This window comes from Myotis yumanensis, unplaced genomic scaffold, assembly GCF_028538775.1.
Source record: "Myotis yumanensis isolate MYYU_CA2020_CCGP unplaced genomic scaffold, mMyoYum1.0.hap1 SCAF_1, whole genome shotgun sequence".
Classification (NCBI taxonomy): domain Eukaryota; kingdom Metazoa; phylum Chordata; class Mammalia; order Chiroptera; family Vespertilionidae; genus Myotis; species Myotis yumanensis.
In genome coordinates this window covers 227,882,441-227,895,326 of record NW_027223752.1, presented here as the reverse complement: position 1 = coordinate 227,895,326, position 12,886 = coordinate 227,882,441, and the positions used below count along the sequence as shown (strand labels likewise).

The 12,886-nt window shown below is 45.9% G+C and overlaps 1 protein-coding gene and 1 long non-coding RNA gene across 2 annotated transcripts in view; one reads left to right on the top strand and one right to left on the bottom strand.

Moving 5' to 3' along the window:
• The window catches only part of ADGRA3 (adhesion G protein-coupled receptor A3), a 110,261-nt gene extending 104,057 nt beyond the window's left edge, over positions 1-6,204 (bottom strand). The window contains exon 1 of the mRNA XM_070398665.1: positions 5,711-6,204. Within this exon, the coding sequence (XP_070254766.1) occupies positions 5,711-5,943 (233 nt within the window). The 5' untranslated portion in view covers positions 5,944-6,204. The remainder of the gene's footprint in view (positions 1-5,710) is intronic.
• Positions 6,205-6,643: 439 nt separating this feature from the next.
• The window catches only part of LOC139007478 (uncharacterized), a 28,082-nt gene continuing 21,839 nt past the window's right edge, over positions 6,644-12,886 (top strand). The window contains exons 1-3 of the long non-coding RNA XR_011470858.1: positions 6,644-6,716; positions 7,872-7,936; positions 9,983-10,119. This is a non-coding gene — a long non-coding RNA (uncharacterized lncRNA). The remainder of the gene's footprint in view (positions 6,717-7,871; positions 7,937-9,982; positions 10,120-12,886) is intronic.

Below are 12,886 nucleotides of genomic sequence, written 5' to 3'. Positions count from 1 at the left end.
ATACATTCCCGATGTTGGAGGACTGTAAGCAGGCAAGAAGCAACAGGATTCCGAGGTGGGGCTATGCAAAACTTTCTCATCATATTGGAAAAACTTAGGATTGCATTCATCCACCAAATGCCTAAGTCTACCCCAAATGCTACAGTATTTCTGAGCAACTTGCCCACATACTGTCGTATGTGTGTGCTCACCACACACGTAAGATCATGTAGGTCATATGTAACTGTAAATAGAGGTGATAAACTTGTTCTTGAATTAGAGATCCCACAGCTATGAAATGCTGACCTACACTAACTAACTAAATGTTCTCATTTGCCACAATGGGGTGGAAATTTGAATCTGCATCCCTCTTCATCCCTCCACTCGTCCTGATCTTCCACCACACAGCTGTACCTTTGTTAGCCTTACTCTTATCAATACAGATAAATTTCATTCCCGTGCATACTGCAGGCACCTGCTAAGACAGGCCTCAAGGCCCTTCCCTCCCAGGGGATGGCTGTTATGAGAGTAATGTCAGCATCATGTAAGTGACACAAGAGCACAGACAATAAGCCCTGCTGCGTTCAGAGAAGGGAAGAGAGATGGCAGAGTCATAGCAGCTGAACTGGATTGTGAAGGACCCAGAATCTACGGGATCGGAGACTCCAGGCAAGAATGACTGAATAGCCGAGGTGCACAAGACACCAGTACAAACGCTGCTCAGGGACAATTGCAGGCACATTCTGGTGAGCAGAGAGCTTGTGGATAAGCCTGTTCCTTGGATGAAAAAATCATGACTTCTCACCCCCGAGCCCCTAGCACTCAGCACTGTGCCTAGACCACAACAGCACCTCAGTCGATGTGCAGGAAAGGATGTTTGTGCTGAGTGTCTGGAAATAAGGCTACCAAGACATGTAAGACCTTGAAACCTTGAATTCAAAGATAGAAACCTCACTCTTGACCATGAGAATGCAGGCCCCAGAAGCTTGCTGGGCTATTCATGAAACTCCCCTTGCTCCTCTCTCCCTCTGTGACACTCACCTGGCAAAGAAGCAGCCCAGCTGGTCCCAACTATGCGCATCTCTAGGCTGAATGTAGCTGGAGAGACATACCCATGTGACCACCTCCATTTGAATCTGATCACAAGGGAAAAATGGACATGACACCACCCTGTTGACACCTCTGCGATCCCAGGACGCTCACTGTCCACTTGCCAAAAGGACCACCTCCCCCCTCTTTCACCAACTGCTCACCCCGTCCTGCCTCACCCAGCCTGTGCGCCTCTGAGAAAGTAACAGCGATGGGGCAGGAGCTCCCTCCTCACCACAACCGCCCTCCCACTGCCCTTCTGCTCATGTTTACCACCTTCCCTGTCATGTGGGGATGAAATGGCCCTGATGCCACCAAGAGCCAAACCCTCCACTGTGTGCCAGCTCCCAGCCATCTCACCCTCTCATCATCCACTTCTCCCTCACCTGAACTACTGCCGACCTCTCAGGCATGTTCCAACACTCATTCCTTCCTAACCAAACTCCCTTCACACCAAACTCTCCTTCACACCAAACTCCGTCCTTATCCTGTTCTCCCTTCAAGCCAACCAACGCCTTCTATGGCCTCTGGTCCATGGATCCGGCTCTCGGAGGGCACTGGGCTCCAGGCTGTCAGCCTCAGTGGTGAACTTGTTCTTACTGTTCTTGATCTCTCAGCATCTCTCAACTGGGGCGCCCATTCCTCTCTTCAAGTCTGAATTTCTCTTCACACTGCTCTCCACCTCACCGGTGGCCCCTCCACTGCTTGTATGGGGCCACCTCCTCTTCCCTGCTGCACACTCATCCCTAAGTGACCCTCCCAGACCCAGCTTTTAAATACCATGTCTGACCAACAGTTCTGGAAACCATCGGTCCACTTTAGTAGGGCCAGTCACCACCCCTCACTGTGGGGAATGTCTCTCCCTACAGTTCAATCCCATAGTTCCCTTCCCTCAGGCCATGCTCAAGTCCTAACTTCAGAAAAATACAAGATCTTCCAGCGCCTCCACAGCCCCACAGTCTCTCCCCTTCTCGGGCTTCCTGATGCACTGAAACAGGCAGCAGAACAGAATTTATTACTTAATGACAGACCATCTGTAATTGTTCCCTAAATGCCTTCTTCGTCCGTGCAAATCCATTTTCCCCACCTGGGTTAATGCATTCCTTTTGTGTACCTGGCACCCAGCCGGACACACCAGTGATGTCCAATGATCAGTTTTTTGATAGAAAACAAACATAACATTTATAAAGTCAACACCAGAACTCATGCACTATTTTAGTCTGTTAAAATATCTGAGAAAAACCTGGACTTTGTCCCTAAGTTACCTGACAAATCATAAATAATTGTTGTTAAATCCTTTGTCTACAATCACTATGCAGCATCCTAAGGAAGAACTTAACATGTGGAAAAGCAAGCACTAAATGTGTACAACTTTGTATCACTGAAGTCCTCAGAATTTTTAAAACTGAAAATACTGAGCAGCATTTCACATAAAACATGGAAATTTAAAAATTTTTACCATACTCCTAACAAAAATGTTCAATGCAATGTGGTTAAGTTTTTATTCAATGTGTGCCCAAAAATAATGAATGCAATTTAATCCTTTAATCCAAAAGGCTACATGAGATACAAAGAGCAAGTGTGGTCATGCCAAGAATTTCTGCTAGAACTCTCTGTGAATGTGGCTTTGGGAGTGAGTGTTGTTCACGAAGACAGTTGAAAAGACTGCACTTCAGGCTACGTTTAAGTCCAGTTCATCCGCTCTGTGGAAATAGTCTTATTTTTCATTATGAAAATACATAAATTAATTCTATCTTATCCTTGCCATCCTCTCGATTCCCATCCATTTTCCACTGAAAACAGCTGGCCACACCTAAGAGATTAAAACGCAAACCAGAGAGCCTACTGGTTCTCACTGGTCCCTCCTGCCTCCTCTCTGACCAGTGGGCAGTGGACACTTGCCACTGACATCCCAGCAACATCAAAGGCACAGCATCCATAGCATCACAAGCCACACTGCTCTCTCCAAGCAGGGGGCGTGCTGGGGTGGCCAACCTTCCATGCCCTCATGTCCTCCCCTCACCATTTCCTCTACAATTATCTTTCTCATCTTCCTCAAACTGGATCAGGATCCTCAGATCCTCCATCCCATCCTGCAAAGAGGTCTTGGCTGCCCTGCCCTGCCCTGGATTTCTTTTGCTACATGTGCACCCCAATAGTAGAACATTTACCATATGTTCTGAGTCTTCTTCATGAGTCTTTCTCCCCAAATACCTCCCCAAGTTCCTGGTGAAGAAAGACTCTGCTGATATTTATATTCTGCACTGACTTGCACAGTGGACACCAAAAAGGTATGTTCAAGTCCTAACTTCTGGTAACTTTGAAGGTGACCTCATTTGGAAACAGTCTCTGCAGATGTAACTAAGTTCTGAATCTCGAGTCCTGGACTTAGGGTGGACCCTAAATTCAACAGCTGGTGTCCTCATAAGAGAAAGGAGAGTATTTGAGACAGAGAGGGAAGAAGGCCACGTGGGGACAGAGGCGGAGACTGGGGTGGATTTGCCAGAATCTAATGAGGTTCTGAAGCAAGGATCCTCAGAGGGGTTTTGGAAGGATCGTGGCACTGCTGACACCTTGATTTTGGGCTTCCAGAACCATGAGAAGAAATTTATTTTAAGCTAGGAGTTTGTGGTAATTTACCACCGCCCTAACTGGGAAACTAACACCTAGTCCAAAATTCATCATGGTAGCTGCAGGAAGAGCACCTGGGACATAACCCCTCTCCCCTGCCCCCTCCCCCCCCAACCCCCTCCACCCTGTGTTCATTCACTCTGAGCGCCTGGGCAAGTGAGTTATCCACAGGTTCCCTCTGATTGATTCCCTAGTAGAGATGAAGGAACTGGCCCCGAAGACCTTCCACCAGCTCCAGAACACCTTGAACCAACTTCATCCAGAACATCCGCTTTATTTGATCCTAAAATAAGTTACAAGTTACAAGTTCTTGCCATTCACTAAAAAATTGTATGAATTTCATCTAAACTTTCAGGTGTAAAAAAATGTATTAAAATGACATTTGAAAAGCACTTATATTTTCAACAGCTCATAAGAAACTTAGTGAAACAGTTGAACTGATACTATGCTGCAAAGTGGTTTTCTACAACATTATATTTTTTTTTTCTTTCTGCAAAGTAATATCAACAACTTACAAATAGCAAATCATTCCAGCTGGAACAGCTGACATTTCAGAAAAACTCAACTTAAACTCAAATCAGCTTAAGTAACACTGATCCACAACCCAAATGTAGGATGAGTGGGGTTTTCTCCAGTTGGCTCAAGACTGTAATTAAGGCCCCATACCCCGAAAAATTTCCATTTCAAAGAATCGGGCTAAGAAAAAAATACAGCTGCTGCCACTACCAAATGGTCAAGTGTTGGTAAAGGAGTCAAACAAAACAAAAACTATTTTACCCACTTTTATACCTCCATAAACACACACACACACACACACACTCTCTCTCACTCTCTCTCTCTCTCTCTCTCTCTTATCAGTGTTAAACCTTTCCTAATCCAAACAAACAGAAATGAAGACCAAAGGTGTTAGTGATGCAATTTATACTTATCTTACCTAATATCCTGCTGAATTTGGGTTAAATTTAAAACCATATTTTAAGTTTTTCATGGGTCATGCTGCTCCCCTGGCCTTCATGTATTTATAGTGGCAGCCTTGGTTTTGTGTTCTGTTTTGTTTTGTTTTGAAAAGACCATTTGAAACCATATAGGGGGACACAGAGCTGAGAAAACTCGTATTTCCCTCCAATAAAAGATCCCCTGGGAACACTTGAAAGCTTTTCCAAACCAATTCACGGTTCGGAAAATACAATCAAGAGGACTGTTCCACTGGAATCCGCAGAACCACGCTTGCACGACTGGGCCGTGAATCTCAGCACACACTGACTTAGGAGACCAACAACTTTTCCTTCCAGGTGGCAACTCAATCCGACAACCAATCCCTCGAGTTGGAAGGTTAACAAACCCACAGTGTTCAAATCCAGAGTTCTCGGCTTTTAAATCTGAGCTCTCACACACAAAAACGGGGCTGCACATGGCAAGACTTCATCTCCAATATGTTTCTAGCCCTTACTAACAGTTGTAAAAGGGGCTCTTTTACTCTCACAAAACGAGGCCAGCAAAAGGCAAGGCAACCGCCTGGGGGTTGGGGGACCGCACGCAGAGGCGTCCCGAGTCTGGTGTGGTTTAATATCGTTTTGTTGCGCTGGAAACTAGCATCTGGGTGTAACTTGTGCACAGAGCGCGGGGCTGGCGCTTGGAATCCAGCGCGGTTTTCTGGAAGCCCCGAGCACAGGATGAATGAGCGGCAACTCTGCCAACTGCATGTTTACTCGCATCCTCACGTGGCACCGCGACGGGACCGCTGCGCCCCGACCGCGCGGGGCGCGCCTGGGAACCTGAAAACTTTTACTTTGCAAACTAGCGGAGCCAGAAGCCGGCTCGGAGGCAGAGTCTCTAGCCTTCCCCCGCCGGGCGCCCCAGCCCAGCCCGCCGCCCAGCAGCACCCCGGCTGCGGCTCCATTCACACAAAGGCGCGCGGTGCCGGCCGGACCCCGCTCCGAAGTTGCGCGGGGAGCGGGGCGGCGCCACCGGAAAGCACGGGAGGGCGAGGCCGGGAGCCGGGGCTACTCACAGGGTGACCGTGCGGTTGGGCAGCGTGTCCGGGGGCAGGACCTGCGCGAGCTCCAGGCTGCTGCACACCACCTTGCCCTCGGCGGCCCCCGCCGCCCTGCCGGCCACTCGCGGCCGCCCGTCGTGCTTGCAGCCCGGGGGCAGCGCCGCGGCGCCTCCCAGCAGCGCCAGCAGCGCGATCGGCAGCAGCGGCGGCGGCGGAGGGCGGCCCCGCCGGCGCCCGGGCGGCTCCATGCTGCGGGCCGGGGCCTGCGGACCGAGCGGGGAGCGCTGGCCTAGCGGGGCCCGGCGCCCGGGATGGCGGGGACGCGGCGCGGGCCCGGCGGCGCCCGGAGCCTCGTGGCGGCCGGAGGACGGGCCCTCCTCGGCGCCGGCATGATCCTTTGTCCGCTGCGGCCGCGATCGGCCTCCGGGAGCCGCGGGGTCACGGCAGCGCGGGTCCCGGCGCCGCTCGACAGCCCGGAGGGAGCGCCGCTTCCTCCAACGTTGCCGCCGCCAAGCCCGGCCGCTGCCCGTGGCGCCCCTCCCCGCCCGCCTCCTCCTCCGCCGCCGCCACCGCCTCCTCGGGTCTCCGCCTCTCCCCGCGCCGCCCGCCGCCCGCGGCTCCGGGAAGGAGCGCGCGCTCCCGGCCCTGCCCCGCCCACCCGCCCTGGGGCCCGACCCCACCTCGGCCTCAGGGCAGGAGTTAGGGGGGCCCCGAGGGAGCGTGGTAACTAGTGCAGAAGGCGGGAGAAAGTTCTAGTCCCAACTCCAGCCAGGGTGGCCACCTTCACAGGCGTCCCTCCTCCATCGCCGCCCTCCAGACAAAGCCGCCCTGTGCGCCCCTGGGGGCCGCCCATTGGAGCCCAAGGAGCCCGGGCCTGGCCAGAGTGAGGGCGCAGGGCGGGGCTGAATTTCCTGGGAGAAAGGAGAGGCCAGGAAAAGTGTCCCAAACCAACCATCTCCAAAGGAATCGCCTTCCCACCTCACTCCCTGGGAAGGGGTTTCAAGCCTTCTCATGCCACAGGGTAAGTCATCTCATTTGTCCCAAATACACCAGAGCTGGGAACAGGTTCGCGCCAGGAGAGTGCGCGCTCTCACGTGCTGGCCTTCAGCAACTCTGGCTTTGGTCCCTGCAAAGGGTGCATGGGGCCTCCCTGGACCAGCAGCTCTTTGAGAGAAATTTCCCTGTGAGATCCAGTGCTGTCAGCTGTGATCAGTTAGCGTAATAGTGAGCAAACTAGCCAAGCAACCCCAGCTGCCTGACCCGCCTCATCGTTTGCAGACCAGGGCTCACATACCCTGTGTTTATATATTTACAAGGAGTGCATTAAACTAACAAGTAAAATATAGGGTGTCCTCCACAGATATATACACGCACTTTGAATAATTATAAAGACAGTGTTTATTAAGATACATTTCGTTTTCAAAATTAAGCTACGAGCTGTTAAAGGGTGAATACATTTTGGGGGAACACCATGTATATTTTATTCTCCTGCCTTGGGAAATATACCTTCATAACAACCTGTTAGGCAAGGTGTGTGTGCAGAGTCCTGGGTACCTTGGACAAGGTCTAGAAGTAGGAAGGGAACGGAGGCTCTTGAAGTACATGTCCCTTGGCCCTGGAGATTTTTCACCCCTTGGAGGGGAGAGCTAGGATGCTGCCCTAGGAAATGCAGAGCCCAGGGCAGGGCTTTTCTTGCTGGGCGGGAGCCAGGGTTCAAGGCCAGTACTACCTAAGGCCCCTACATAGTTTACCTTAGGGACCAATTCCCAGGAACCTGTTCATATGACTAGAACTTTCACGGTAGTAGGTAAATGGCCTTCATTTAATGTACACTGTGGCATTAACTTTATTTTTTTTAAATATATTTTATTGATTTCTTACAGAGAGGAAGGAGAGGGATAGAGAGTTAGAAACATCGATGAGAGAGAAACATCGATCAGCCGCCTCCTGCACACCCCCTACTGGGAATGTGCCCGCAACCAAGGTACATGCCCTTGACCAGAATCGAACCTGGGACCCTTCAGTCCGCAGGCCGACGCTCTATCCCCTGAGCCAAACCGTTTAGGGCGGCATTAACTTTAAATAGCACTTCATTTGACAAACAGTTTTTAGATTCAGCTATGTAAACCTAACAGTGTCCTCGCTAATTGCATGTCCTGTGATAAAAATGTTCTAGGCCTGGGCTGTTCAGGATGGTGACTATGGGTGTCTGTCTAACACTGCAAACAAAGCTTGAGTGAGGTAAGAAAATAACTTCTCATTTTATTTGATTTTCATGAATGTAAATTTGAATCTAAATAGCCAAGGTGCCTAGTGGCTACCACATTGAACGCTGTAGGTCTGGATACTGATGGATAGAAAAAGTGGGAGACCTTCACCACCATTAGGTAACTTCAAATCTATTAGTAAACTTACCAGGCAAACTGGTGCTTTTGCCTTAAGTGGCTGAAATTGGTCACATTTCTCTTGAATTTACTTAAAAGAATTGTTATTGCCTAACAAAATCATCATCATCATCATCATTTATTTTCTTTATAAAGATAAAAGCCTCTTATTGTAGCAATATGGAGATTATAATAGCTATGTTACTATTGTCATGGCCACAAATTCTCATATGAACTTAGCATCTGTGACTGTTTCCACAAAGTCTATTTCAGCCTATAGCTGAAATAAGCATGCATGTCTCTTTTGTACTTCGTTTACCAAATAATAACATCAACTTGGTACATAGCATCATTCTACTTCACAGGTGAGAAAGTTATCTAAGTACAGAATTATTAGGAAAAGAGTTATCTCAGGTGTTACCATGACTCCAAAGAGAAATATGGAGGAAATGTTTTATTATGTGAATAATTTCAGTCATTCGTGCATAGAAATCACTCACTCATACTCTCTTTGAAAATAAAAATCATTATAGATCACAACAGGTGGTATGTTTAAGCTGGAAAGGGCTTTAGAAAGTGTATCTTTCAGCACTGTAGTCCTTTGAATGCACACAACCCACAATTATTATCATTCTGTGCAAACGTGGGTTCCTAAGACACGGCAAGCAGTCCTTTCCACACGTACAAAGCTCTCAGAGGACGATACGGTCTGAAGTTTACTGTCACTTAGGCTCAGTCACACCGAACTCTTACTTTAATTAAGCCACCCAGCCCTGACAGCCTCTTGAAGGACTGGTCTATCTGCTGCTGCTCCTCCCTCAGGCGTCAAGAACATTATAGCATTTGAAATTATAGGACATAGCAGGTCCTTTCTAAGTTTTTCTGTGTTTGTGATGGCCCCACGTCCCAACACCCTATAGAAACTGTTTGAGAAATTGCTGGTTAACCATATCCGTGTACACAATCCAGTAAAGCTGTATTGCATCACCTGCTGCTGCAGGGATGGCAGATGGGCCACAGTCCAGAGCCTCTGTACTGCAGATCCCGTCTTGCTATGTCGTGTGAGGCTTGTGGGAGATCCCAGGGAAACACTCAGAGTTGCTTTGTTTTTCTTCCTAATACAGACATTGTATTCACTGCGTGCATAAGTAGCTATGTAATAAATGTGTGTGCATAGGCATGTATGCCACCCTGTATATGAACATATTCTTTTATATGCTCGTGTTCTTTCTTCTCTCTACCAGACTTTGAGCTCTGGAGGCTTTTCCCGACCCCCTTCTTAAATGACTCCCTCCCACCTTCAGTCAGGTCCTATTATGTTACTATAGAATCTAGACCAATTATCTAGACTGAGTTTAGATAACATGACTTGTTCGGACCTGAAGGTAGCTACCTTTTTAAATGTATTCACATCTTCGTGTTGTTGGCCTCCCCCACTGCAATACCAGCTCTATGATACTCTCTCTTGTTTACTTTTTCTGGCAGACACTGTTGGATGCTGCCCAATGGCCATTCCTAAACTTTTTCTCCCTCGGAGACTGTAAAAGCTAATTATCCTCCGGCTTCCCTCCCAACGATTGGTGGCTATAACCTAGTTCTAGCCAAAAAGAAGCAAAGGCCGCACTGTCCAATAGGGTAGACACGAGATACATGTGTTTCCATTTCAATTAAATAAAACTAAAAATTCAGCTCCTTAGACACACTAGCCACAATTCCAGTGCTTGCTGGAAGATACTGTTTTGGACAGCACACATGATGGAACGGTTTCAACATCACAGAAATTTCTATCATCAATACCCATCCAAGGGGGAATTCTGCTGGGAAGCCTTAGGATAGAAGTTGTTTTTGTGATAAAAAGAGAATTGTAAGAGATCTCTCTCACCTCCTCATTCATCTTGCTTAGGGACGGTATTGTGAGGACAAGATACCTGAAGCTGAAACAGGTGTTTTATGACCACAAGGCAAAAAGCCCAAAGGAAAATTCCAAATTATGAAGAGGAAATGTGAAGACAAAAACCATTTGTATCACAGAGGTCATAGGTGAGCTGTCCACCGAGGCTTTGGACTTATTTTTATTAATAGTTAATATTCTTTATTTTAAGTCACTGCTGCTGCAGTATTTGGGTGCCTAAAACAGTGTGCCTGGCACAGAGAAAGACGTCCAACGTGTTTGTTGATTAACATAATTTAAATCTTACTAACTAACCATTGTGTTCCAAATATCTAACCCAGTTCATATATATTAGCAGGTGAGTAAAAGCTTTTTTGAATTAAATATTTTGGATAACTGTTCATAAACTCCCAGCTAAAATAAACTAACATGAGAAGATTGACTAAAGTTTAGTCTTCTAGAAGCAAATGGAACTATGGATCTTCATGATGAAATTAACAGGAAAAAGAACAGCAATGTTTAGCACTTGAAATGTCTCAGTGACACTTCCAGGTACCCTGTTAATACACAGAAATTCTCTGTGGGTGTGGGTGTTTTTTTCCCCTCATCATTTAATGTTAATCTATTAATTGTGACAGCTGGACTTTCTATTTTTAGTCATTACATAGTATGTGCTAGCGTGTGTGCTTGGTCATTATCCAGGACCCAGAGAGGAACAGCCATAGTGTCTCAAATAACCCCTGAGCCTCTGTAGACAGCTCAGCTTCTGTGCTGGCTGACTCGTTAGTAGAAATAGTGACCTTTGACATGCCACTAAATCTCACCTTTCAGAATGAGAGTTTGAATTGGAACCAGCTTCTAAGAGCTTGGATTTTATCCTGCGGAACCATGAATTCTTCTTTTGTTTATCTGCCGCTGCCAGACAATTCCTGAAATGTATCCCCGTGACAGTTAAATGCTCTTTTTAGGTGACCAGATGTCCTTCTGAAATGGCATACCCCTTACCCATTGCAATGTAATTATCATCCATTGTAAATATAAAGAAGAAAAATGAGGCTAAAATTGGCCAGCAGTGCCACGTGGGGAATTACGTTGATGTAACTGTTGCCTCCAAGTACAGGACCAGGCATTTTAGCACAGAGGTTGCAGAACAGGGAGGCTCACACTCCAAATTAAGATGCTCCAATCACACAGCTTATTATATACACTTAAAATATATGGTGAGAATCAGCATAAGGTTAACTCACAATGGACAGGAAGCAACCAGATGACAGATCACACCACCTGAATATTGGGTCACACTATGTTTTTATGAACTGTCCGAGTTACTCCATCGGTCTGTGTCTCTTCTAACTCAGACACATCAAACTTCCCACTGCTGGGTGTGGTTACAAGGACCAGAGTTGAGGTTTAAGCAAGATGGCTCAACAGGTTTAGGATATCTGGGGCCAACATCTTGCTTGCTTTATTAGAGAGATGCTGGGATAATTGTGCCTGTCCACAATTAGAACACCTGGTAACCAACTGTAAATGTTATTTGTGCTTCTTGGACAAAGGACATGCTGAGCCATATTGGATGTCACCCATGGATAGCTGATGTTCAGCCCATTAATTATTGAGTGTCTCATGTGCCATGCTCATACTTAGTGAATCACAAATATTTGCAATAGACTTTTTCCATCCTTTTCTACCTAGAAGTAATTTTTACCTTTGTCCCATCATTTTTATCTGTTTACCTCACATGTATTCTTTCTCTTTTATGTCTGCCATGTCTCACAAGCCATTTGCCTCTCTACTTAATGTCATCTCTTCTTCCTTTTTTCTATTATTTTGTAGCAAAATTAAATATTTTAAAGTTATACATTTAACACGTTAGGTGACAGATGAAACAACAGACTTCTGGGAAATTTAGAAATATAATCCATATCAGAAATATAGATAACTTCCCCAAATAGCAGTATTTCCTGAGTATCTATTTCCCAAATATAATTAATCATATTATATCAGCTATGTTATTATAAGTTTTAGTGCTATGTACCAACTAAAACTGTTAAAATCTATCAACCAACTAATAACTTTTAATGATAGGCATAGTAGCAGATAGGCTACTCATGAAATTTCTATCTAAATTAAAAAAAAATAAAACAAGCCTGGCCGGCATGACTCAGCGGTTGAGCATCAACCTATGAACCTGAGAGGTCAGGGTTCAATTCCTGGTCAGGGCACATACCAGGTTATGGGCTCATTCCCCAGACAAGGACATGCAGGAGGCAGCCAATCAATGATTCTCTCTCATTGATGTTTCTATCTTTCTCTCTCTCTCCCTTCCTCTCTGAAATCAATACAAATATATTAAAGCAATGCTTAAAAATAAAATAAAACAGTCACTTTTCTTTCTTCTTGTCAGTTAACATCAAAATCCATTTGTTGAGCTGAATAGAATGGAAGGTATATTTGAAATTATACCTGTCACAACAAAGTAATTACCACTTTGAGTCAATCTCTGAATCAGTATGTTAATAAAACATTGACTCTCTTGTTAAATTTCTATAATATATTTTAACACCCTTATGTATCACTTAGAAGACTCAAACATTATTAAATCATAAACAACTTGGTTAAATAAACTTAATCAAATTTTTTAATTTGGTTATATTAATTATATCATTCATATTACATGGATTTTGGATAATGGGATAGTTTTAGTTTATATTTCAACAAATCACAGTGCATGCATAGCTGTCTGTAACTTTATAGTATGCTAAAATATAAAGAAAAGTACTAAAGTAGAAAAAAGCATTGGGTTTTGCAGTTGGGATGTCTGGATTAATGTATTGACTATCTTTAGCTGGGTCACCTTAGGCAAGGTACTTAACTTCTTAGTGCCTAGGTTTCTTCATTTGTTGTGAGATTTAA